The 27161-nt window shown below is 37.7% G+C and overlaps 1 protein-coding gene across 9 annotated transcripts in view; it reads right to left on the reverse strand.

Annotated features, from left to right (window-relative positions):
• Positions 1–27161, reverse strand: part of ELP2 (elongator acetyltransferase complex subunit 2) — a 43853-nt gene that overhangs the window by 14449 nt on the left and 2243 nt on the right. Inside the window, exons 2-18 of one of the 9 annotated variants that reach the window (XM_065890178.1) lie at positions 26122–26200; positions 23103–23173; positions 19251–19407; positions 18780–18857; positions 17967–18164; positions 17297–17361; positions 16474–16540; positions 15648–15788; positions 14074–14169; positions 12915–13015; positions 12596–12727; positions 9027–9176; positions 6058–6246; positions 3666–3735; positions 3042–3137; positions 2829–2886; positions 2141–2213 (exon numbers count right to left, since the gene is read on the reverse strand). In XM_065890178.1, coding sequence (XP_065746250.1) covers positions 2141–2213; positions 2829–2886; positions 3042–3137; positions 3666–3735; positions 6058–6246; positions 9027–9176; positions 12596–12727; positions 12915–13015; positions 14074–14169; positions 15648–15788; positions 16474–16540; positions 17297–17361; positions 17967–18164; positions 18780–18857; positions 19251–19407; positions 23103–23173; positions 26122–26200 — 1821 coding nt within the window. The remainder of the gene's footprint in view (positions 1–2140; positions 2214–2828; positions 2887–3041; positions 3138–3665; positions 3736–6057; positions 6247–9026; positions 9177–12595; positions 12728–12914; positions 13016–14073; positions 14170–15647; positions 15789–16473; positions 16541–17296; positions 17362–17966; positions 18165–18779; positions 18858–19250; positions 19408–23102; positions 23174–26121; positions 26201–27161) is intronic. The other 8 variants (XM_065890180.1, XM_065890179.1, XM_065890182.1 and 5 more) reach the window with 8 other exon arrangements.

Genomic DNA, 27161 nt, shown 5'->3' on the forward strand with positions numbered 1-27161 from the left:
AGTGGGAGTGTGAAATCTTAACCACTGGACCACCAGGGAAGTCCCAGGCAAAGATTTCTTAGATACTACATTAGAAGCACAAACCCAATACAGAAAAAAACTGATAAATTAGACTTCACCAAAACATACAACTTCTGCTCTTTGAAAAACATTGTTAAGAAAATGAAGGAAAAGTCACTGGGGAAAACTACCTACATAGCATATATCTGATAAAGTAGTATCCAGTGTATATAAAGAGCTTTTCAAAATTCGGTAATAAGAAAACAATACAATAAAGAACTGGGCAAAAGATTTGAACAGATACTTCATCAAAGAAGACATACAGTTGGAAAATTAGCACATGAAAAGCTGTTCAACATCATTTAATCATTATGGAAATGCAAATTACAGGCACAATGAGATATTACAAACCTATCAGAATGGCTAATGTTAAAAAGACTGACAATACCACGCACTGGTGAGGGCGTGGAGCAACTGGAACTCTCATATATTGCTAGTGGGATTGTACAATGGTACAACCACTTTGGAAAATAGTTTGTCAATTTCTTAAAAATTTAAATATACATCTACCATATACCCAGCAATTCCACTCATATGTATTTACTCAAGAGAAATGAAAGCATATATCCATGCAAAGACTTGTATACAAATACTCATAACTGCTTTATTAATAAAAGCCAAAAACTGGAAATCACCCAAATGTCCATTAATAAGTGTATGGATCAACAAACTGTAGTATATCTGTAAAAGGGAAGACTATGCAGAAAAAAAAATGAGCAACTGATACATGCAACAACATGGATGAATCTCAAATTATTATGCTAAATGAAAAAAGCCAGATGAAAAAGACTGCATACTATATGACTCCATTCATACAAAAATTTAGAAAATGTAAACTACTCTATCATGATAAAAAGCAGATTAGTGGTTTACTAGGGATGGGGCAGAGGAAATTTGGGGGGCTGATGGTATGTTCACTATCTTGATATGCAGTGATGATTTCACAGGTATAAACATATGTCAGAATTTATCAAATTGTTCACTTTCAACATGCAGTTGACAGCACGCTAATGACACCTAAATAAAGCAGCTAAAAATGTTAGTTCAAAAAAGAAATGCACATACTTGCTACAAGTGAGCCAACTTGAAAAGGAGAAAATAATTATGTGACTGACAGTGCCCTAAGACACAAATTAGCTGCTGAGTAGAAGCACAGTTATTCTTGCCACTTATGCCCTATTCTTTCCAAAGGCCCTTGTATTAACAGAAGGAAGTACCACCCTCTCAGTACCACCCTCACAAAGAGGACAACAAACAAGGGGGTGGGGCAGAAGGAGCACAACAATTATTTCCTAGGATGTCCCTCAATACAGGCCAGTAGCAAGAAACCACAGCAAGAGCAGGGACAAAAAACAAACATACCAAAAATCCCCCAAAACAAAAAAACCCCATAGGTGCCCATCCAGGTGGGCAGCTCTCATCAACATGCTTAAAACAGATAAATAAATTTTCTTGGTGTTTTAATAAATAAATTTTAGGAAAGTTAGGGGAATGTGTAGGTCTCGGACCTTTCACACAATCCTCCACAGTATATAGATAAATACTGAATAGCAAGTTCAAGATCATTCTCCCAGGCAGATGTCTGAGATGCACTATTCCGCAGTGTCACGTGCTGGTGGCTCACTGAGCTGGCCACCATCCTGCCTCACCGTGGCAAGGGCCAAGGGACTCTACTCACTTAGGTCAGCACCCACAGTGTCCTCAAGAGATGGTCAGATGGCATACACGGTGCAGGGTTTCACCTTCTCATGTCTCCAGGACTCCCATTACTAAAAATTTATGTTACCACATTTTTAGCTCTCATTTTAAGATACCTGATTAAATAGTTTCTGAGTAGGGGCATAAATCAGCTCAAACCAAGTATTTAAGAACAAAAATTTGCAGCTGAAACAGATTTAAAAGGCAACTGCAAGCTTCTGATGGGACAGAATGGAAAAGAGACTGAGAAAGCAAGATTCAGAAAAATCAGGCACCTGTGGCCTTTCGTGTCAAATTCTGCCTCCATCACTACTAAGCTTGCAGGAGCCTGATGACTCAAATAACCTGTGACCAAGTAGAATAAAAAAGTAAAATGCCCTACCTTACAAGCTGAGGCAAGCAGTGTCTTTGAATTGCTACAAGCAACACAAAATATTTCATAACCATGTCCGTATCTAAAATTTAAAAAGAGAAAATGGATGACCCCTGTAAGTAGGTAATTAGTAAATGTACCTATTCTTGTGCTGCAAAATTTTTAAATGAGGGAAGAAATCAACCTCTCCAGCTAACACACAGTTCTTTTAAGAAACATTGTACTTTTGTCTAGGTAAATATTTGGGGTAAAAGCAGAGACTGGAGAAAAATGCCAACTTCCTAGTAGTAATACAACTTATTCAAACAACTAGATTAAAATACAAGTTTTCACCGCCAGCCAGCCACTACCATAAATAACAAACCATAGAAAGGTCCTGATAGGGAAACACTGTAGGAAAAAAAAGACCAAGAGAATAACAAAACTTAAAATTTTTTTTAAAAAGGAAAAAAAATAGTGTTATGTCTCTCTACTTTAAAAATCAAGACCAATAAATCTAGTAAATATAATACATAGCAATATAAATATCTATGTGAAGTTTGATTTTCACCCCTTATGAAGGCCATCAAGAGATGTTTACAGCAGGAGGGAAAATGTAGGTAAGAGGAAAGCAAAGGAGAAAATCAAACTGGTTGGGAAGGGGGCATCACAAGTTACGATCGAATCAGACTAAAGAGCTAAGTACAATTTAACTTACAGTTTTTGAACTTCAGGCCACAAAGTATTTTGCAGAAGATGATCCTCAGTGGGAGGTTCTACAATAAATTTATAGCATTGCAATTAATTTTTCCACTTTCATGCAGATAAACAAGTGAATTCTGCAGCACTTATTGAGGTCAGTGGTGACAGACTCCATACTATGTGTACTGTACTAATGATTCTAGCAAACCATCTTTTTGCATTTTCTTACCAGTAAGTATGGAGGGTTGAAAGGCCACCTGGTGATATTCGAAACCAGTACTAGTTAACAGCTCCTCTTCATCAGAAGGCTGAGAAGCTATATCTCCTAGTTCAAAACAAACATCAACATCATGAACATAGTCACCAACTTTATGTCTCCTGCACATGTCCCAATATTAAGGCCACTAGTTAGAAAACAGTGGTACCTGAAGGCAGTGTAATTCAACGCTGTATCCGCATGATGGCAAAGCCAAGGGTATTTCCACTACTCTGGTATTTTCCAAATGCGCTCCTTAGAGCACTGGTCAATTCCATAGATTACTTCCTTTTCCTTTGACCTAATGTTTCCCAAACTTTTTAAACTGTGGAACACATTTTTCAAGCTATCCACATTAGCATCTGTGGTTGTGAGTGCTCCATGAAATACACTTTGTAAAAGCAGCACCTATTTCAGGGTCTGCATGTATACACAGAGTACTTACCATGAAATAGCTTATAGAAGAGAGATGCATGTACTGTGATTTTTAAAAATAATAAATTACCTGTAATGAACATTAGGTACATAATATACAAATGTGTAACTAGGTTTTAAGCACCACTATAGGTTCAGTAATTTTGGAGATGAAAGCCTTACCCTGAAAGACAGCTTTATTTGATAATCCCAAAGCAGGGACGGTAGCTCCTTCTGGAAGATCACCATCTTGCTGGAATAAAAAGTATGATACATGTTTTAAATGCTAAAAGTTACTGTTACCTCAGTCACTATAAAAAAATGTTATGCTCACAAATGCTGAGAAGCAGTGTAAAGACCATTTTACCATTCTGTGTGGATATCTGCCCACACTTCCATTTCCTGAACTGAGAGATGCAATACTAAGCAATCATTCTCCAGCAGAGAGACTCCAGCTAATCCCCAGCCCCGACCCAATCCATAAAGTCGGGCATCCTCTCATCCACAAGCTCATCGAACCCTGACAGCTCAATGGGTGTCAGGGTGTGACAAGGAAAGCACTGTGCTGGCTTCTAGCAAAGAATGGGCTGAGAATGGAAGGCCTGGAGCTTTATTTCCAAGAGTCTCACAGGCACATCCCTGGCGATGCTCATATAAACACACGTTTCCCAGGAAGGCACACAGTATTTTCATTAAACATATTTAAAATTTTGAATATTTTAAAACCTTGTAACAGAGTGCCCTTTGAAGTGGCAATAATCTGCTTATATCCTACAATATCAATTAAATTATTACATATGAAACAAATGCTAACCATCAAAATCGGCACATGTCCATAAGCTAAGAGCATTTCTTGCAATTTAAATTTTAATACAGGGGCTGGAACTGAACACAAACATGAGCTATGGGAACTTAAACCATCACCAAGAATAGGTACCTGAAACGCAGGATGCTTTATTTTAGAAAACAAGAAAAATAAAACACCACGGAAAAGAGCAATAAGAGGCATTCCTATATACCCCAACATTTAGTATGGGAACAAACCCAAAAAGCAGCAAGAGGCTTCCCAGTCTACAGGAGTCCTGTATCTTAGGACACAGAATTGAATATACACCTGGGACTAGCCTCTTATGGAATCCTAAAACCACATTTCAATCCCTAGAATTGTCAGATCCTCAAACCAACTTGCCCTCCACCACCATATGCTCAGCACGGTATAATAACCAGTCGAGGCCTCCCTTTTGATCTTGTTCCACTGTCCATTAGCATTAGAAACAGCATAATAGAATCTTTCATCTCCTTTACCTAATCAAGAGAGCCTGTGGCCTGAGGCACCCATGATACACTCCAAGAAACATAGTTGGACATTTCTTTTAAAATGACTCTTACTTTCTTCTCCAGTCTTACCCAGACTGGTGCTAGTGTCCCCGCCTTCAAAGTCTCTGGGCTCAAAGGTATCCTGCTCCCACATAACTCTTCACCCCAAAGTGCTTTTCATCACTTTCTTTGTTTAGGGACCTCCGCTGGTACCAGAGTCTGAACTATGCCTGCCTCCCAAGGTCCTCCACCATTTGACTTTCCCCCAGCCCCTCCATTTCCCTCTATATACTCTTCATTCAAGCAGCTCTGGCCACCCCACTGCTCTCTGTCCTTCCATCTGCCTATCAAAATTGTACTCATCCTTTTCAAGATCAGAAGCAAATTCATGACCCAACTCTAAGTACTGCAACAGACTGTATGACGTGCACTTCTGTGTAACACAACTACCTTCCTACTTACTTTCCCTTCCTTCATAACTGGTTACTTTATAATGTTTATAACCTATGTATTTTTGTAAGTGCTCAAATCTTTTGTAGAAAGGGTATAAACAAACATTAATAAAAACTTACCCTTTCAAAACTCAAATGAAGCCCCATTTTCTCATTATTCTACTACAGCGACCACTTCCTCCTATGAAAATTACTTTAGTCACAAGATTTAGCAATTAACTGGTTTCATCTAATAATTACAGGTACATTAGTTCCATTGTCCACTACCCCTAATCTACATCTAGATGGCAATCTCCTTGAAAATATGACCCATCTATTATGCTTTGTTTTATCATAGTTACCAAGCACAGTGAAGACGCATAGTATTCGTGCCTTAATTTAACATTTTAATTCTTTACAGTCTCTTGGGCTTAACTGTTACAAAATTTCTTATATTAATATTTAATTTACTGCCTGCCACAGTGCACACAAAAGTTTGTCAAGCCAATAATAAAATGATTTGACTTTCTTTCTACCCATATACTCCATTTACAGCCTTAAGTGAAACTTTCTAAAATTTTTTTTTTTTTTTTTCGGTACGCGGGCTTCTCCCGTTGCGGAGCACAGGCTCCGGACGCGCAGGCTCAGCAGCCATGGCTCACGGGCCTAGCCGCTCCGCGGCATGTGGGATCTTCCCGGACCGGGACATGAACCCATGTCCCCTGCATCGGCAGGTGGACTCTCAACCACTGCACCACCAGGGAAGCCCTAAAATTTTATATGAAGGGTTAACTAGATCTAGTTAAAACATTTAGAGGAATACTCACGTTACAAAGCACGTGATTCAGTGACTGGCCCGTAATGGCACAAAAATTTTCCACAAAAATTCGAGGTGCAGAAAATACTCGAAGAACTTTTTCATCTGCTCCAGATACAAACTGAAACCTACTGATCATTGCCAAACATTTCAGGTCATAGCCATGTATCTGAGGCCTTGCAATTTCATGCCAGGTCACCTGGGTATCAAAATAAGATAAACAAAAATGATCACACGTTTCAAAAACTGAATTCTTTTCAACAATCACAAAATACCAGACACAAAATCATTCATTATGCCCTGGAAATGTGACCATGGGGCAGATTCATCCAAGTTGTTCTGTTTACCAACAGATCAATACTTTTTATTGCTGAGCAGTATTCCCTTGTACAGCTATACAACAACTTGTTGATCTATTCACCTACTTACAGACATTTGGGTTGTTTTCCAGTTTTTGTCTTACTAGAAAAACTCACAAATTTTCGTGTATAAATCTGCATGAATATATTTCTCTTGGGTAAATATTACCTATGGCTATAATAACTGGATGATGTGGATGTATATTTAAATTTTTAAGAAACTGCCAAATGATTTCCCAAAGTGGCTGTACAGTTTAGAATCCCACCAGCAGTGTATGAGAGATCCAGCTGCCCACACCCTCCCTCATCAACACTCGTGCAGTCAGCCTTTCAACTGTATCATTCTAATAGGGGTGTCATGGTATCTCATTGTAGCTTTAATGTGCATTTCCCTAATGACTAATGGTGTTGAGAATCTTTTCCTGTTCTTATTTTCCATCCATACATCTTCTTTGGATAAACATCTTTTGCCCCCTTTTTTTAAAAAATGGATTGTTTTCTTATTACTGAGTTCCAAAAAGTTCTTTATATACTCTAGATAAAAATCTTTATCAGTCCCAGTTTGTGACTTTTCATTCCCCTGACAATGTCTTTAAAAGAGTAGAATTTCACATTTTGGTAAAGTCTGATTTATTGATTTTTTTTAAAGGATCATGAATAAACAACAACTGAGTTATACTGATAACAAATTACCAAGAGCCACAGAAAACCACTCCAAAATTATTTGCCTTGTTTTTTACTTGACTATAGTGTTGTTCCCAATGTCCTCAACTCTACCAATTTTAATCTACCACATGCTGCTGAAGCAGAAATGTCAGTGGCCAATTTCATTAGCTTCATAGACTGACCCAGAGTCAGTTCCATGAATTTTTATCAGAAACTGAAGCTGACTATAGTTTCTCTGAGTATACAGTTCAATGGTTTATCAGTGGTAAAGTTTTATTGCAGTTTTTTAAAGCTCAGGGCCAAGCCTGAAAAGTTCTTTGAACAAAAACTGGCCTCGACCACTATTATTTAACACTGTATGATGTTAGAAATTAGCTTTTACTACAGACTTGATAGTGTTTCTTTCTTTTTTTGGCTGCGCCACACGGTCTGTGGAATCCTAGTTCCTTGACCAGGGACCGAACCCAAACCCGAGCCCTCGGCAGTGAAAATACAGAGTCTCAGCCACTGGACCATCAGGGAATTCCCTTGTTAGTGTTTCCTAATGAGTTAAACCTAAAATTACAAGGTATTATGAGAACTTTTATGTGGAACTGAAGTAAACACATTTTGACAGCTAACATTTTAATTGTTTGAATTATAAAGAATATGTGTATGCTTAAGTTTCCTTTAACTGAAATACAGTTGAAATAAAATGTGGTGTTATGTTAGTTTCAGGTGTATAACATAGTGACTCGACATTTAAATACATTACAAAATCGTCGACCATGGTAAGTCTAGTAACCACCTGTCCCCATACAAAGTAATTACAGCATTATTGACCATATTCCTTATGCTGTATATCACACTCTTGTGACTTATTTATAACTGGAAGTTTGTGCCTCTTAATCCCTTTACCTATTTCACCTGGCTCCAAACCTCTGGCAAACACCCGTTTTTTTCTTTGTATCTATAAGTCTGTTTTCACTTTGTTCGTTTGTTTTGTTTTTTAGATTCCACATATGAGATCATAAAGTATTTGTCTTTCTCTAGCTGACTTATTTCACTCAGCACAATATCCTCTAGATCCATGTTGTGATAAATGGCAAGACTTCATTTTTTTTTCCATTTTTAAAAGTTTTTTATTTTTTAATTTTATTGAAGTAGTTGATCTACAATGTTGTGTTAATTTCTGCTGTACAGCAAAGTGACTCAGTTGTGCATATATTTCAGACTTCATTTTTTTAATAGCTGAGTAATATTCCATTGCCTATATACCACATTTTCTTTATCTACTCATCAATGGACACTTAGCTGCTTCCATATCTTGGCTATTATAAATAATGCTTCAATAAACAAAGCGGTGAATACATTTTTTCTAATTAGTGTTTTTGTTTTCTTCAAGTAAATACCCAGAAGTGAGACTGCTAGATCATGGGGTGGTTCTATTTTTAATATTCTGAGAAACCTCAATACCATTTTCCACAGTGGCTGCACCAAACTTACATTCCCACCAACAGTGCACGAGGACTCCTCCACCTCCTGGCCAACAGTCAATATTTGTTATCTATTTGATGATGGCCATTCTGACAGGTGTGAGGTGGTAACTCATTGTGGTTTTGATTTGCATTTCCCTGATGATTAGTGATGCTGAGCATCTTTTCATGGGTCTGTTGGCCATCTGTATGTCTTCTTTGGAATGCTTCAGTTTTTAAGAAAATACGAAACCGTTTTCCAGAGTGGCTATACCATTTTGCATTCCCATTAGCAATGTAAGAAAGATCCGGTCACTCAGCATCCTTACAACCACTTGCTACTGTCAGTATTTTATACCTTAGCCATTCTAGAGGGTGTGCAGTGGCATCTCATCATGGATTTAATCTGCATTTCCCTAATGGCTAATGTTGCTGCCCCACTTTTCATGTGCTCATGGATGTTTTGTAAAGTGGATCAGTCAAGTAGGAAGACATTTTACCTGTGATTGGTCTTTTCTCTTCCATGGAGCAAAAAGTCGAGTTGTCTGGTCATTACCAACAGTAATGATAAATTCTCCTTCTGGATCCCATGTTAGGTCTTGGACACCATCAAAGTGTCCAGAAATAACAATCCCTGGAGTCCACTCTCTCTGCAATGAAAGTGCTCATGACATATCAAAATAATCAAAGACCATCACTCAAAATTAAACCTGATAATGCCTTCATCCCTCAGGTCTGATATGGGAAAGACCTTAGCCCTCAAGCAAGGTGAAGAGCTAAGTAAACAAGATGGGAACTTAAAGTAATAGGATCTGTTTTCCAGTCAAGTATCAATATATTAGAACTTAAACATTCAAGCATGCATTGTGTCCTTCAAAGCAGTAACCCTGGGAAAGTCCCCTCCATTCATCACTTATGACTGCCTCCTAGAACACTGCCTAACCTTTCTGTGCCTCAATTAACCCTTCTGTAAAAGAGCTACCTAGATCATACGTTTGTTACAAGAATTAGATGAATCTATATTTGTACAAGGCTGGCCCATACTAGATACTATGTGAGTATTTATCTGTCAAACTAAACAGTAGAGCACTGTGTAATGTGAGTCTGTAGATTGTGTGTGCCTGACCAACTTGCTTTATTAAGTGAAAAGAGCTGCAGGTGTAGAAGACAGAGGTTAAATCAAACATAGTTAGTCCACCTCCTGAGGGAACCTGCATCAGCAACCACATAAACAAACAGTGAAATGAAATACAGAAAATGTCATATGCCTGGTCCACAGAGCTTCTTTTTCAACAACTCAAGTGGTGGTAAAACTTGAACTTTAGAGGAAAATTATATTTGTATAAAGAGCTAAAAGGTCATTCAAAGCCAAGTCTGATTAGTATGGTCAGCTAAGCTATATTATTTTCTGGTCAAAAACATAAATAGGCTGGAACAAAGAAATGCTGTTAATTTCTTCTGTGACATAAAAATTGATTCTAAAGTTAGCACTAATGGGAGGTTCCAAAAAGTTCTGAACGAAGTGCAGCACTTTTGACTATGGGTACAGTCCTAAAGGGCAATGTTTGTTTTTAGAAATCACCCCTGATTGTAATAAATTTCCACTCTGGTGTGGGATGCTGACAATGGAGGAGGCTGTGCATATGGGGCGGGAAGGGGAAAATGGGAGCTCTGCATTTTCTGCTCAGTTTTTCTGTAAACCTAAAATTTCTCTAAAAAATAAAGTCTAGGGACTTCCCTGGCGGTCCAGTGGTTAAGACTTCACCTTCCAATGCAGGTAGTGCAGGTTTGATCTCCGGTCGGGGAGCTAAGATCCCACATGCCTCTCAGCCAAAACACCAAACCATAAAACAGAAGCAATATTGTAACAAATTCAATGAAAGACTTTAAAATCGGTCCTCATCAAAAAGCAAAAAAAAAATTTTAAATAAACAAAAGTCTATAAAAAATCACCCTAAATACTTGGTAAATAACTATTATAAATATGAAGTCAAGCTACAAGCAAAAGTACAGTGAAATTCTGTCCTCTGGTTTGAGTTTCTCCCTACTTAACTGATGCTTTTTTCTATGAAGGCCCTCGGAAGACCAGCTGAAATACAGCTCAAAGGAGCTCTGAACAAAATTAAGGGACTTCCCTGGTGGTGCAGTGGTTGGGAATCCGCCTGCCAATGCAGAGGACACAGGTTCAAACCCTGGTCCAGGAAGATCCCACATGCCACGGAGCAACTAAGCCCGTGCACCACAACTACTGAGCCTGCGCTCTAGAGCCCACGAGCTACAACTACCGAAGCCCACGCCCTAGGGCCCATGCTCTGCAACAAGAGAAGCCACCACAGTGAGAAGGCCTGCACACCACAATGAAGAGTAGCCCCCGCGAGCCACAACTAGAGAAAGCCCGCACGCAGCTACGAAGACCCAACACAGCCAAAAATACAGTTAAAAAAAAAAAAAGAACAAAATTACATTTATCCTAAAAAATATCTTATTTACAAGTGTCATAGCTAATGGTTCCCTGGTTCATTTAACAGTAAAAACAATCTTAAAGATCAACTCCAAATCGAAGATACAAGGGAAAAGTAAATCACTCCATACACTGAGAATTCAAATCCTCCTACCTGACACAACTATTACAAAGCCCACAAACTAAAGGTCATGCAAATCCATGAATTTGTACTTAAGTACCACACACTAACCAACTGCACCACTGGGGCTCTATGAATTTTTACTTTGTAAGGGAAACCATTAGATGCACATTCAAAATCTGCTAACTCACATTTTGCTCTATGTTCTGACTTCTTTGATTTATGTATTTAAAATATATAGTACCCAGTATGTACCAGGCCCTACTTCTCATACTATACCAATATTAATTCATTTTAGTATCATAAAAATCCTCTGAGTAGGTGCTATTACTGTCCACATTTTACTGATGAGGAACCTGAGACAAAAGTTCAGTAATGACCTCAAAAACACAGCTAATAAGTGCTAGGGCCAAGATCCATGTGCTCCTACCCACTTTTCCTGCTATCTCATTTCCCCAAACCCAAAAAAGCAGATCAGAAGCAAATTAGAAAGAAGAGATTGGAATAATGCTGAGAGGCAGCTAAATGATTAGAGGAAGATTACCCCTCTCTGAGAAGAGACTAAAAACTATAAGATCTAGAAGAGCCCAATATTTGGAGGACTATTTAGAATTACACATATCAAGAGCCCCTGAGAGAATTAATATATTCTGTCATAAAATAACAGGTGCTTCTAATGCCCTGTGTCAGTCATTCATTCAATAATTATCAATTGAGTACCTAGCTATCCAACAGGAAAATATCAAATTATGTTATTTTTAAGAAGACAAAGAGGGACTTCCCTGGTGGCGCAGTGGTTAAGAATCTACCTGCCAATGCAGGGGACATGGGTTCGAGCTCTGGTCCGGGAAGATCCCACATGCCACGGAGCAACTAAGCACGTGCACCACCACTACTGAGCCTGTGCTCTTGAGCCCGTGAGCCACAACTACTGAGCCTGCGAGCCATAACTACTGAAGCCTGCGTGCCTAGAGCCCATGCTCCACAACAACAGAAGCCACCGCAATGAGAAGTCCGTGCACCACAACGAAGAGTAGCCCCCACTCACAGCAACTAGAGAAAGCCTGTGCACAGCAACGAAGACCCAACACAACCAAAAATAAATAAATTAATTAAAAAAGAAAAGTAATTTTTAAAAAGGCAAAGAAATTATACATTTTAGGAAAAACTCCTACCACAAAACATATACAGCTTTAATGGAGAGCTTAAAATTTATACAGCTTAAACTTCCCTTACGTAAGTTTACCTACCTGCAAATTTCAGTATCTCAACAATGCTGGACAACTGAATTTTATTCTTAGAAAAGCATGAGTTTCTTACCTAATATAACTACAGAATAAATTTACATAAAGAAGTGATGTCACCTGAACTTAAATGTCTCTACTATGTTTCTGTAGAGTGTTATACATAAAACAACACCGTTTTCCTAGGTTTCACGTAGGATTCACTCTATCTAATCAGAAATGATTTAAAAGCACTTTTCTTACTGGGTTAGTGGCATTCTGTTTCCAAAGGTGCAGTGCCCCGTGGAAAGCATGAGCAATGATCATGGAGCCATCTTCACTGAACTGGCAATCATAAAATCCCAGGGTATTGCCACCTACTTCTCCTACTCGAACCTATTCAATGATAGACGGAAAACAATTCAGAACCAATTTCTCACAACAGAAATCACTCATTCCAGAGATGATGTTCTCACTTATTTAACGTACACAAAGAGCAAATATTTGCAGCTCTAGGAATACAGACTTAGGATTTACTGTCTAATAAACCCAGTTTTCTGTTCCTTAAGTATTCACATTTTACCTGTTCTAGCCAAACGCCTGACTCTTCATCTGGAGCCCAAAGAATCATGGTTTTATCCATTGAGGCAGACAACAATCTCATTGGCTGTTGCAGAACACCATCTAAAGAAAAAACAAAACAAAACTAATGCCTTTAGGTGATCAACAAGCATCCTGTTTGTAGATTACCAGAAAAACACAACATTGGTACTATAAGAACATTCACTGTTGCACTGCAATAGCAAAACACTGGAAACAACACAAAAGTCTATCAGTAGAAGACCAGATAAACAAGTTGTGGTAATATTTAGACAATGAAATATTATACGGCAATAAAAATAAGTAAATTAGAGTTACATGAATCCAAACCATGTTAAGCTAAAAAGACAGGTCGTACGAGGACAAAGGCATATTGATATCAAGTTTTAATAGCTGTAAAACAATACTGTTTATGGTTACATAAATGTGCAGTAGAAGTATAAAAATATGCATGGGAATAATATACACTGAATTCAGCCTCAAGGGAAGGATGAAGGGGAAAAGGTTCAGGAAAATCTATACAGGGATTCCCCAGTATCTATAATATCTAATTTATCTTTTTTTAACTGCAGCAAATATGGCATAATATAATAAAAGCTGGATGGTGTTACCTGAGCATTCATTATTGCTATTCTCTATTGTTGTCTTGGGGAAGGGGCTGGGGGAAGAACATGAGGCTGCTGCCGTGCGCACCTCTACACCCCAGCATCAGTCGTCACTCCATAAACAGAAGTTAAGGGCAAAAGAAAGTGTGGGAAGTCTTTACTTTTTCATAAATGATGTATCTTGGTATTACCAACTTTATATTTCCAAGGGTAAAGGTTCCAGTGAAGCTGGCTTGAAAGTTAACTTCTCTTAAATCCCATAAGGACTAGGTAAAAACTTTAAAGAAAAAAGTTAAAAAGCATATGGCAGTTATGGCATCATGGCAGGAAGCATACTTTTCCCCCTTAGAAATACAATTTTCAATAGAATTGAGTGTCTAGCAGAACAGGGCTGCAGTATTACTTTGCCAACTTGAAACTGTCTTATAGTTGATATTTCTAATTACACTCAAAAAATATCCTCTACTTCATTTGTTCAGCTTAAAATTCTGTGAGATTGTACTGAAATGACAGCTTTGTGTATGTTTTTCTTCCTACCTTTGTAAAATGAAGGCTGCCAATGAACTGCATTTACCCAGTTTTCATGACCAGCCAGCACAGTCTCCAGAGTAACTGCAAATGCTATTTTAATACCTGCAACAGCAAAAAAAGGATTCTTTCCACAAAGCTCTTCTAAAAATAACATTTTCAAAACCAGCTCGGTTGTACAATTACATCCAAAGAAAAAAAATCAGAACAGAACATGATTTGTTTTCAACAAAAAGCATTCATTCTAAATTTCATTAACTTTACCCACTGTTCACAACTACAGGAGAAAAAAGTTCTAAAGATATATAAATTTTTTTTACATTTTCACTACCTAGTCACAATAAAAATTAAGGAGTATGTTCTATTTTAAATTTTCAGGGATACTCTTACACTGCAATTAAAAAACAAAAACAGGGAATTCCCTGGCGGTCCAGTCAGTGGGACTCCGCACTTTCACTGCCAAGGGTCTGGGTTCAGTTCCTGGTTGCGGAGCTAAGATCCTGCAAGCCACACAGTGCGGCCAAAAAAACAAAAAAGACTCAAAAAAAGCAAAAAAGACATGCCAGCCTCCTTGCTATCCTCACTCATTTTGTGTAATAGTCTAAAGTACCATTAAAAAAAAAAACCTGAGATAAATGCAGAAATAAAGGAAGTCAAATCAGTACTGTGACCTTTCAAACAAAATAATTAATGAAAATATCACAAAAATGTTCGTATTTGCAAATAGCTACTCACAATATGCTGGTTATAGTATTTCTTGGTTCTCTCCAGAAATCTGTTACCAAATCTCAACTCCAATGGGCTTTACAACCAAGAAGAGTAATGACAAAGAAGAATATTCCTGGATGAAATGTTTACTGAGGACTTATTTTATAATTTAGATACACATCCAAAAATATCTCCTTCAAATCAACATTCCAACAGGATCTACCATGGAGGATTATTGTTCTGATGCCAGACAGTAAGAAAATCAGAATTATATATACTACTCAAATATAGGGATTTAGTTGTCTCTGATGAATATCCTCCAAAAAAGGTATGAATAATTCACATTAACCCTTTAGATCTTCCTATGCTAAAACTGCAAATTAAGTAATATTTTACAAACTAATTTATTGAGAAAATAACATTATTTTCAGCAATTTAAAAAAATCTCACTAACATGGTTTAGAAAGAAAATAAGTTTCATATATGAAAAATGACTTACCCTCACATAAAAATAAAAAAGGAAAAATGCATCTATCAGTTTCAGCTAGGGATCTGATACTTCTGAAAACCTAACCTTCGGGCTTCCCTGGTGGCGCAGTGGTTGAGAGTCCGCCTGCCAATGCAGGGGACACGGGTTCGTGCTCTGGTCTGGGAAGATCTCACATAGCCGTGGAGCGGCTGGGCCCGTTGAGCACGTTGCCGCTGAGCCTGCGCGTCCGGAGCCTGTGCTCCGCAACGGGAAAGGCCACAACAGAGGCCTGCGTACCACAAAAAAAAAACAAAACCTAACCTTCACATATGTGTGTAGTGAAACATAAGTAAATCAGCTAGGAAACCTGAGTATTGTTAAATCAAATATTTTCATTATTACTCACTTTCACTTTCTATAGTAAAAGTATTTTCTTTCAGTCTTATATTATCATCTTCCTGAGTTTCTAAAAATGTCGATTTTATATACAGCCTCCATATGCGTATCAGGCAATCTTGTGAACAGCTTGCTAGGAAAAGATCTCTACCTAATTAAAAAAACAAATTTTATTACTTTTAAAACATTCTATTCTTAAATTTAAGTGTAAGAGTTTTTCTTCTACAATATACACATTTCTAGATTTCCTGAAAAAATTAGACTTTGCTTCCTTATCCTTCATTCATTTGACCTATATTCATTTTCAATAACACTGACAAATATAGACAATGCTAATAAATGGTTATAATATGTGGTATTCCTATACAATCTATTAATTTCTAAAAAGAACTTCTCAAGAATGTCTGCATGTATTAACAACTAGTGTCCTCTTATAAATATCAACTTGCTTCATCCTCTACCAACCCAACTAATAGTTAATACAAGGGATAAGTATCCTCTTTTCTAATCGGGCCAATAGGAAAATGTTACATACAAAGAAAATTTTTAATTAAAACATACACGGGGGACTTCCCTGGTGGTGCAGTAGTTAAGACTCCACACTCCCAATGCAGGGGGCCCGGGTTCAATCCCTTCTCAGGGCACTAGATCCCACATGCATGCCGCAACTAAGGAGCCGACAAGCCACAACTAAGGAGCCGACAAGCCACAACTAAGGAGCCCGCCTGCTGCAACTAAGACCCGGCACCACCAAATAAATAAATAAAAAAGACACTGCTTTGAAATTACACATACTTGTCCCCATTATATGTACTTTAGCAAAATTTCATACTAACCAAAGGCTGCCCATTCCACGCCTCTTATCCAATCCTCATGTCCAGATAGAAAAAGCACTTTCTGAAACTAGTAAGATAACAAAAATCATAGGACTTGATGTAAGAATTTAATATTTTCATGTATATCAGTGACTTAATTTGGTCCCAGCCAGTCTGACTGCATTGCTTTTTTTTTTTACTGGCAACACTATCTGATCAGACTTCAGATAGAGCTCTCATTTGGGAATGAAAAATCTCATAATCATCCAAATTTAACTGAGCAATCCTGAGGAGATAATATCTGTAGTTCTCAAATACACTAAACATTCAGAAGGTAAAATGACATATGCTGTGGACACAATATAGAAAAAAGCTGGGTGGTTGAACATTCACAGTCATTTTTAACTTTCTTATAAAATACAAAGAAAAAAAAAATACAAAGAAACAAATACCTCTGTTATTAACTAAACGAGCCTAGAGTTAACCAACCCTCTTTCTGAAACTTCCCTCTAGTTTAACCACTCAAAGAATAGGTAAAGCTCAGAAGGACAAATAACCACTGCTTGGGAAGACAAAACACTACTACAGCATCTTCCTTCTCTTCTTCCCCACCTAACGACCTGCTTCCCCCAACGACTCTGGACCTGGTAGCCAAAGCAGCAGCAGTATACCTGGTGTTCAAAGAGTGCAAAACTGTTTAATGGAAGACTGCCAGAAAAGATTCTCCTATTGGATTGTTTAGATTGGAACATCCCCAAAATCCTATAATCTAGAAATAATCTGTATTAAGATATGTAATTAAGCAGAACGTAATTCTAGCCTCTTAAGAAACATCATTAATTACCTGATCATTCTGTTGAACAAATAAGTGAATTTTGCAGTCATCATCGCCACATGCTAATATTGGTACTGGTGAGGGGAAAAGAGGCATTGCCGTAAGTATTCCATCGTATGTTATGACCATCACCTATGCTGGATTCTAAGCTCTAGGTAAAGAATCCTGACTCCTGCTTCCCACACCACTGAACAAATAAATTGAAAGTGCTCAATAAACATCTTTAGGAATAAAATGAATATTCTAGAATGTTCCATTAAATGGTTACTCGGCAAAGAATGACTATTAACTGAGAATCCTTTCCTTTATTCTGTGTTATTTACGATAGAAGGAGCAGTAAAAAGAGAAGCTCGAGAGCAAGCTGCGAGCATTTAACTATGTCAGCCAGAAGACTAACAGGAAACGTTGTTAGCCCAAGTGAATAATACAATTTCCGGGAGAGCTACTATGAGCCCAGCATCAGGGCTACTGCACAAAGATTTAAGGGTATGTTTGTTACTTTGAGGACCCTACATTTTGAGAATTTGATAGTAAAACAAAATCCATGAAGTAATTAAAGAACAAAGTAGAAGAGCATATAATTAACTATGTGGATAAAAAGTTATGAAAGGTGTGACTGTAAAATTAGTTTTCTTTAAATCAACGTAAAAAAAAAAAAAAAGCCAAAAACTCCAGTCACTTGGCCTCAACGTGGATGCAAAGAAATCAAATTCTATGTAATGAAACCAGAATGTGCGTAGTTCCTCCTCCTGGGGAGCCCTCGCACAAAGTGGAACGTCACGTGAGACCACAGAGTCGCAGCTCCTGCTGCAAAGGGCAAAAGAGCCTGGAGGCTTCCAGGCCTGGCCTCTCCCCACCAGGTCTGTCCTCCAGGTAACTGAGGAGGCACAAGACTGTCTGACTTGCATTGGCCATCATCTTTGTGGAGGATAATCAAAGACAGGTACAGATGGGTTTCACAGCAAAAGGGGAATTTTTTCTTTGGAGATTTTAAGTGGTCTTAGGCAACCTGTCATTACACAGGATGCTGTCATTACGCAGGGTGCTGTCATTATGAAAGATGCTGTCATTATGCAGGTGCAGGGGCTGCCACCTTAAGAGAAACACTCATATGACCCATGTTCAGTACTTTTCTCAACTTATCCCAGACCTTCACCTTCTATAGAGCTAGGTAATTTTCCCAAATTACATCTATATACATCGACAGTATATTTGATAAATAGCAGTACCAATCTTGAGTACATATTGAGTCACTTAAATTTTTAACTGCTACTAAAGTTTCTAATAGCCACCCCCCTTAACCCCCTTTGACCTTATGTTTTATACACAGGTCATTTGAATACTGAGAACAAAAGTATGTTATCCATGTCTCAACTTGTTTCCTGAAAACATTTAGACACAAAATTGAGATCCAGTATGTTTTTTAGGTTCTGGTTGTATGCGGATATAAAAATACATTCCTCTTTCAATATACACTTAGCAGGATACTCACCATCAGTATTAGGCAAAAAAGACAAGCAGAGAGCCAGAGTGAATCCATTTCCAAAGTCCAAGGTCTGAAGGCATGTCACTAAGAAATAATAAAACACATCACGAACAACTAACTCTGAGTGTATCCAACCTTAGAGGCTGGGAAGCATCATCAGGTGTCAGCAGGGAGATGAGAGAAGTCAGTCCTGAGCCCCCAGGGATGATGGGAATTTAAATGGCCAATTTCTAACAAGGTTACAGAGAACAAAAAGACATATGAAAAGACTTTGAAGGAATTTACATTATCAAACAGTTTGGTAAAGAGGAATTATGGAAAAGTGCAACAGAAACAAACGTGTAGATTAGAATTCTAATATTTTTAAAACAGCTTGAAAGACTGAAAAATTACATGAATGCTCTTCTAAGTTGTCCTTCATGTGATCATTAAATTACTTAATTTCATTTGTTTGGATCACAATGTCTCTAAACTTACCTTCAGAACCCTGTTTAGACCAGACTCGAATAGTAGAATCAGAAGCTGCAGACACTATCAGTGTATGTAATGCAACATCCGATGCCCTCCTCTGGTAAACAGCATGCACTGCATAAACAGGTCCTTCATGACCATGGAGGTGGACTGCTTTTAAAAGCTGAATCACAAAGAATAACAAAAGCATTATGATAAAAAAGGAATTATCAGTTTCACCTGTATTTAACTAGAATCAGAGGATTAAAGGTACTGTTAAAATGCCTGATCCAGAAGTCCTCTCAACTGAGAAGAATGTAAACGTTTGAGAATCCTGCCTGATCATATTAACTATACACAAAATGTGCACACCCTTTGACACAGCAATCTCACATCTGAGAATCTACTCTGAGAGAGCAGTACTAGTTTAACAAGTAATAAAAGACAAATGCAGAAGGACATTCATCACACACCCTTTAGGAAAACTTCAATCAACCTATAAGTATTAATAGGAAACTGATTAAATAATTGTAGACATATTCTAAGCCAACAAAAAGGATAATGCATGCTTATTACCATGGAACGACATGCATGACTTTGACATTTTTGAAGAATATAGGCCAGCTTTGTGGACTGTCCCTCCTCTTGTATTAGTCTGATATTTCCTCATGAACAGACTCAGGGTGTACATTTTGATGTCACCACTACATAAGTGCATCACATCAGGAGGCACATAATGTCATTTTGTCTCACTTTTAGCAAAATTAACCCTGATATTTTAGTAGAGGTAGTATCTGCCATGCTTTTTCACTGTGAAATTAATTTTATTTTTGGTGGTAATATGTGAGATTATACTTTGGGACTGAGTAAATACCCTATTTTCCATCAAACTTTTACCAAGTATGCTTAGCATCCACTCATAATACTTACCTGTATCAATCAGAGTTACAAAATGGAAAAATGACAAAAAGAACTGGGAAATCCCATCTGTTTATCAAGTCTTCTAGCTTGCCATGCAAGATTATTCCCTGCAGCATCATTTCTATTTTGGATCTACTTTTTTAGAGTTCCAAATATGTGAGATTCTACCACTTCCTTTGAGAGGTACCTTTTGTAAACTGTTGTCTGCTGAAACAGAGGTGTCTCTTAAATGTCTCAATTATTTTCCCAATTAGTTAAGCAGAATTCTGCCACTCAAGAAGGTAATTGATAGTTACATATAAGGGGGTCTATACACTAACTTCCTGTAATTAACCTTTGGCTTCTCTGAAAACAACACTTTTTAAAACTCAAGTACAATAAAGTCACTTTCATGTATAATTATACACACATAACCAGAGATCTGGAACAATGTTCATTAGAATGTTAACTGTTGAAATTTTGTATCTTTTTCCTTCTTCCTATTTTTCTGTATTTAAACTTTACATGAGTCTGTATCATTACCCCCTGAAACATTAAATCTATGGAAAAACTCACTTCACATCTTTTTTTTCTATTTTATTTATTTTTTTAAAAATTGAAGTATAGTTGATTTACAATGTTGCATCGTGTTAGTTTATGGTGTAGTTTTATATATATATATATATACACACACACACACACACACGTATTCTTTTTCATTATGGTTTATTACAGGATATTGAATATAGTTCCCCGCGCTATGCAGTAGGACGTTGTTGTTTATCTATTTTATATATAGTAGTTTGTATCTGCTAATCCCAAACTCCTAATTTAGCCCCACTCCCACCCCCTTTCCCCTTTAGTAACCATCAGTTTGTTTTCTATGTCACTTCACATCTTTTAAGCAGGGTTATATTTCAACCATTAGAGAATCTTAAAAGCTCAAACAAAACAAATCTCTCAAGTTCACCAGCTTTTAAAAAAACGATGCCCACTGTTCAGAGACTCAAATCTCTCATTATACCAGCTTAGAATTATTTCCTTTTATCAGAAGTCAAGATGTAGTGAACACCTGTGTGCATGGAAATGCATACCAGAAGGAAGCTTTAAGCCTCTAAGGTTATAATATGTGACTTCTTCCCCCAAATCCTCTTATTCCCTTCATCCCTCTTTTATGCCCTTCATCCTCCTCCCTGTTTGGCCTCACATTCTACTTTCCCGTCCGCCTCTAAGTTCGCTGTCTGCCATCAGATACTCAGCCTGCAATCCTCTCTACTGACAGAAGCGTAGGGCAGCACTGAGGAAAGAGTCTTGCAAATCTCAACTCAAGGTCTCAAAAATGAGTGCTCAAATGGCTCTCTCTGGATTCCTCTGCCAAGGTAAATCCAAACAGGAGCTGCTTTGCTACACAACCATTAGAACTCTCATTCAAGTCTAAGTGGCCCCACAATCCCCTCCTCCACACCTGCCCCCTGTCTCTGGCTGGCAATACAAGTAACATGTTAACAACTGAATTCCACATCTTCCCTCTAACTTGCCTATTTTGCTTTGTAGAAGTATCTTTCTTCCAGAGCCCTGAGCCAGAATCCCACTCTTTGATTTCTCACTCCTCTACCCAATAGCTCCCTACTCCTTCGACAACTATCTAGTCAATGCCAAAATCATTTTCCTTCAAAACTATATCCCATATCTCTTCCTTCATATTTTTTTCCTATCCTAATTTGGCACACTCCTGTCTTTCATCTTCTTTGGTATTCATAACTCCACTGGTTAGAAATCCTCAATGACTTCCAAATGCCTGCCAATAAAAAACAAACTCTTGAAGCAAGTATTCAAATTCTCACGAGATCTTCTCCTTCTCTACTTCTCTAATATTACAGCCTATAAGTGTTATCTGGAAACATTTCCAAAACTATGTTCCTCAAAGTTACAAGGGATACTAAAAGATCTGAAGGAAAAAAAAAAATCAGACTTGAAGTAAGTTTAGGAAATATTAGTTAAACAAAGATAAGCAGGTTTTTCCATATCAGAACTTTTCAGAGTCTTCACTATGCTCACAGGCATTGTGATTCTCTAAGAGAAGTATATGATATGCATTGTTTCCCAAACTTGACTGGCCACAATCAATAACTGAGAGATGAATAATTCTCTGAACAAGCTCTGGAAAGCCCTGCCCTTAAAACATCTTAGGCTTTGGCTAACACTGGATACTTCTGAGCAAATGGTCTCCTTTCTTACCTGCACTTTGATTCATATATTTTCCCTACCTGGAACCCTCACCACTTAAATGTTTCCTAAGGAAATCATCTCACACTATCAGACCTAACCGAAAGGCCGCCTCGTAAATCTCTAGTGAACTTCCACGGCAGCATGGTTGTGGTACAGCAAGTGAAATCACCCACCCAGAGCCACCTTTGTACTTCAGTTATTCAAGTGCATTTTGCCTTCAAAACTATGTACACGATTCATGAATAGCATTCTGCCTCATCTACTATACCTTCCGCATGGCAGATGTTCAAATATATGATGCACTAACTTTACATTTTTAATCTTTGCTTGTGACTAGAAACAACCTAAATGTCTATCAGTAGAGGTCCATACACACCCAGTATTGCATATTATAACATCACTCAGAATTATGTAAATCTATATCCACGTGATAACTGCTGTCCTATGCACAGAGCAGTATTAATTTTTGCTACCAATGAAAACAAGACAAACATACCCTGTAAGAGCAGTCTGAAAATTATTCCAAATGACGAGAAATTCACAGAAATGACTGACAGCATATGAATACAGAAGCAGATTACAGGGAAGGGTACAAGACCTGTGAAGTATGGAATATACAGGATCTGGATTACTGACAAGCAAGAATGAGGAAACTTCATAAAGGAAGAACACAGTAGAAATGAGGGAAAAGACTGAAAATAAAAGTAGATATAACAGTCATTTCTTATAACCATAAACATGTCTACCCACCTGATTATTCTCTATTTCCCAGTGAATCACTTGATTATCAGATCCTCCAGAAACTAATTCAGTAGAAGGAGCTGAAAAAAAAATCATACCTCAGTAAACATTTTAATTCTTTTCCAGCTATTTTGAAAAATTTCAAAGCTATAGAAAAGATAAAAGAAAACTCATATACCTTTACCTAGCTTCACCAACTGTTTAGATTTTGCCATATTTGCTCAATTATCTTGCTCTATGTACACACACACACCCTTTTTTGTTTTTGACAAACGATTTAAAAATAAGTTGGAGGGACTTCCCTTGGTGGCGCAGTGGTTATGAATCTGCCTGCCAGTGCGGGGGGGATGTGGGTTCGAGTCCTGGTCCAGGAAGATCCCACATGCCGCGGAGCAACTAAGCCGGTGCGCCACATCTACTGAACTTGTGCTCTAGAGCCTGCGAGCCACAACTACTGAGCCCACATGCCACAGCTACTGAGCCTGCGTGCCACAACTACTGAAGCCTGCCTGCCACAGCTACTGAAGCCCGCACACCTGGAGCCCATGCTCCACAACAAGAGAAGCCACCACGATGAGAAGCCCATGCACCGCAACAAAGAGTAGCCCCTGCTTGCCACAACTAGAAGAAGCCCGCGTGCAGCAACCAAGACCCAACGCAGCCAAAAATAAATAAATTTACAAACAAACAAACAAAAATAAGTTGGAGACATGATGACCTCTGATCCTTAAATATTTTACCATTTTTCCTAAGAACTGGAACATTCTCCTGCATTACCACAATACTATTATCACATTCAACAATTTTAACACTGATACAGTATCGTTATGTAATACATAATCCATCTTAAAATTTCCCCAAATTGTCCCAGTAATGTCTTTTATAACTTTTTTTTAAGTTAGAATCTAAGGACCACACATTGCGCATTTGGTTGTCACATCTTTTTAGTCTCCTTTAATCTTGAATAGTTTCCCAGTTCCTTCCTTTTTTGTGACAATGAGAGTCCAGGCCAGTTGTTTTGCAGAATGTCCCTCAATCTGGATATGCCTGGTTGTTTCCTCATAAGATTCAGGCTAAACACTTTTGGCAGAAATAACACATGAGACATTACAGTCAGCTGCTGCTATCAAGTAGTACATGACATATTTTTGAGATCACATTTCAAAATACCTCTTTTAAACATTTACAACTTTTTGTTGAAGACAGAAGAAAAAGGGAGTAAGAACCAAAAAAGGGGGAAATAATCTAACATAATTTTGTTTTGGATTTTGCATCCATTTATTTCTTCTGGCTTATGTCTAGATAGTTAGGTTAAGAAGCTGGGGGACTGTCTAAAGAACATTACATTTATACTCAGAAGTCCCAGGTTCACGTCCTAACCCTGCTGCCAGCCAGCTGTGATCTTGGACTTTAATTTCTTCATGTGTCACAGAAATTAAGCCATTTACCTAACTACGTGGTTTTGATAATTACTATAAGGTACATGAAGGTAATGTGTTAAAAATCAGACACTTTAAAAATATGAAATGGTATTATTAGAATTTTATATGTCACTGATACCTGGGTTAGAAAGAATACATGAGTTATCTGACAGTGGAGCCAAATCTGAGAAAATCAATCATAATAGAGATTACAGTGATACACAAGCAGTTCGTTTTATGTAACCTCACTTTTAAAGGGAAAATAAAACATACAAGCCGAAATTAATATTTTATAACAAATCCCCATACTGAGATTCAAGTAGTCTTTGATGTCATTTGGTGGCAGTTAATATAATTACAATTGTGTTTTAGTATCTGCACTAACAGCCACTCTTTCTAAGATTTAATGGTTTTTACTGACCTACTGCGACTAATCCTGCATCACCAACTGAGGTAAGTAGTTTATTAAACATTTTTTTAATGTCACAGATAAAAATCATAGCCAAGTCGCACTAATTCAGGAAATTCTGCATTTGTGCCTAGCTCAGAATGCTCTCAATACATATTTAATAAACAGAATAATAAATAAAAGTAATTGAGAATCCATAAGAATACTACTGGAGGTGTATTTAAGACATCTGAGGAAATTCCATAGGATTTTAGAAGCCCACCTTAAACCATTCTTAATTAAAAATTCTGGAGCTATGGAATCTTAGAGATGGAAGAGACCTGGAGATAATCTAGTCCAGCAATTCTCAGACTTTTTGATATCAGGATTCCTTTATACTCTTAAAATTTTTTCAGGACCCCAAAGACCTTTTATTTATATAGGCTATATGTACCAATATTAACCACATTAGAAATTAAAACTGAGAAATATGAAAAATACTTGTTTATTAGTTTACTTAAAAATAACAATGAACCCCATTAACATAAATAACATTTTTATGGGGGGAACCTTGTATTTTCCAAAACAAAAAATTAATAAGAAGAAAGGCACTGTTTTATATTTCAGCAAATCTCTTTAACGTCTGACTTTATTAGAATACAGCTGGATTTTCATATCTGCTTCTGTATTTAATCTGTTGCAATATCCCACACCATGCAGCCACTGGAAAACGGCACTGCATACTTGTGACGGAATGAGAATGAAAACTAGGAATAACTTATTATTACTCCGAAAATAATTTTGACCTCACAGGTGTCAAGAATCACTCAGGGTCCCCTGATTCAGTCCAAACATTTACTTTTCATATGTTACTAAGATGAAACTGGGGTCAAGAGAGATGCAATGCCCTGCCTAAAAAAACAATAGTTTGTTTGTGGTAGAAAGAGACCTAACAAGCCAAATCTTTTGAATCCCAACCTGGGCCTCAACACAGGCCCTGATTACAGGCTTTGGATCAAAAGCAATGGTGGGGTCTTGCCTCAGTAACGGGCTGCCTCTACCTTCATCCTAAGCACCGCTGTGTTATCCATGCTTCAATTGCTACAAATAAAAGTACAGGTCAGATAGTTCACTGGGCATACCATTTTTCTTCTATTTTCTAATTGCATAATATCAGATAAGCTAATGCTAAATTAAGAAAAGTCAGATTAATACTTACAACCATCCTGTTTACAAATCCACTGTATGCAGTTGACTCGAGCAGTGTGACCATTCAGGTTGGTAATAACAACACTTTTCTTTAGAGAAGAAAACACTTGTTAGTAAATTAGAATTTATCCTACAGAGGAATTAATGAATTAATAAAAATCAGATTTCAGTGTTTTTGATGCTAACAAAAAGTTCAGTATTACTTCAAACAGAATCACCTTCCTTTATGAACTATTAACCATGGCTTAAATCATCCATTCACTTTTTAATTCATTCCTGCCTTTCTCCCCACTCCACATTCACTCACGTCTGTCCTCTTCTTGTCTGGGAAGCCTGTCTTGAAATCCCAGACCAGATAAGGACCTTGTTCCCACATATCTTAGGGCCTACTTCTACCATGCCTGCACCAATTTGAGAATTTGGTTGACAAAAAAACCCTTCAAGAGAGGAATTCGTGATTAATGGATACAAATTCGTGGCTCACTTTGTATGCCTTGGCTGATCTGGTGTTGGGTTCTTCAGCCTTAATGACCCAAGGTCACCAGGCCACAACTACTAAGGTCCTCAAACATCAGATCCCTTCAGGGCCTACAGTCAGGTTCCCTGCAGACCCTCAGATTGCTGCTTTCACCAATGTCACTCCACACTTGGGCTTTTCTTCCCCCACTGCTGAAGACTCTATTCCTACTGAGCCCTCCACTTTATAGGCCCTTTCTCTATTGATTGCCTAGAGCACTGGCTTGATACCTACTTGTATGTCAACAGGAATTCTCATGGCTGAGAAAAAGGTTTACAGGGGTAAATGTGCATAAACTAACATATTTCACATATGGGTTGAAGTTAGGAAACAATTTAAAGCATTTCATTGTCTTTCTCACTAGAATCGGAATTCCTTGATGGACAGGAGTTATTACCCATTATCTTTGTGTCATCACCACTCAGTTCAAGGTTAGCCCATAAAGGGTCTTCAAAAGTTTGCTGAATGAACATCACCCCCAAAACTTTACTTTAGCATCTGACGTGTTCTTATTCTCATACTTCATTAAATAC

The sequence above is a fragment of the Phocoena phocoena genome, chromosome 13 (assembly GCF_963924675.1).
Source record: "Phocoena phocoena chromosome 13, mPhoPho1.1, whole genome shotgun sequence".
Taxonomy (NCBI): Eukaryota; Metazoa; Chordata; class Mammalia; order Artiodactyla; family Phocoenidae; genus Phocoena; species Phocoena phocoena.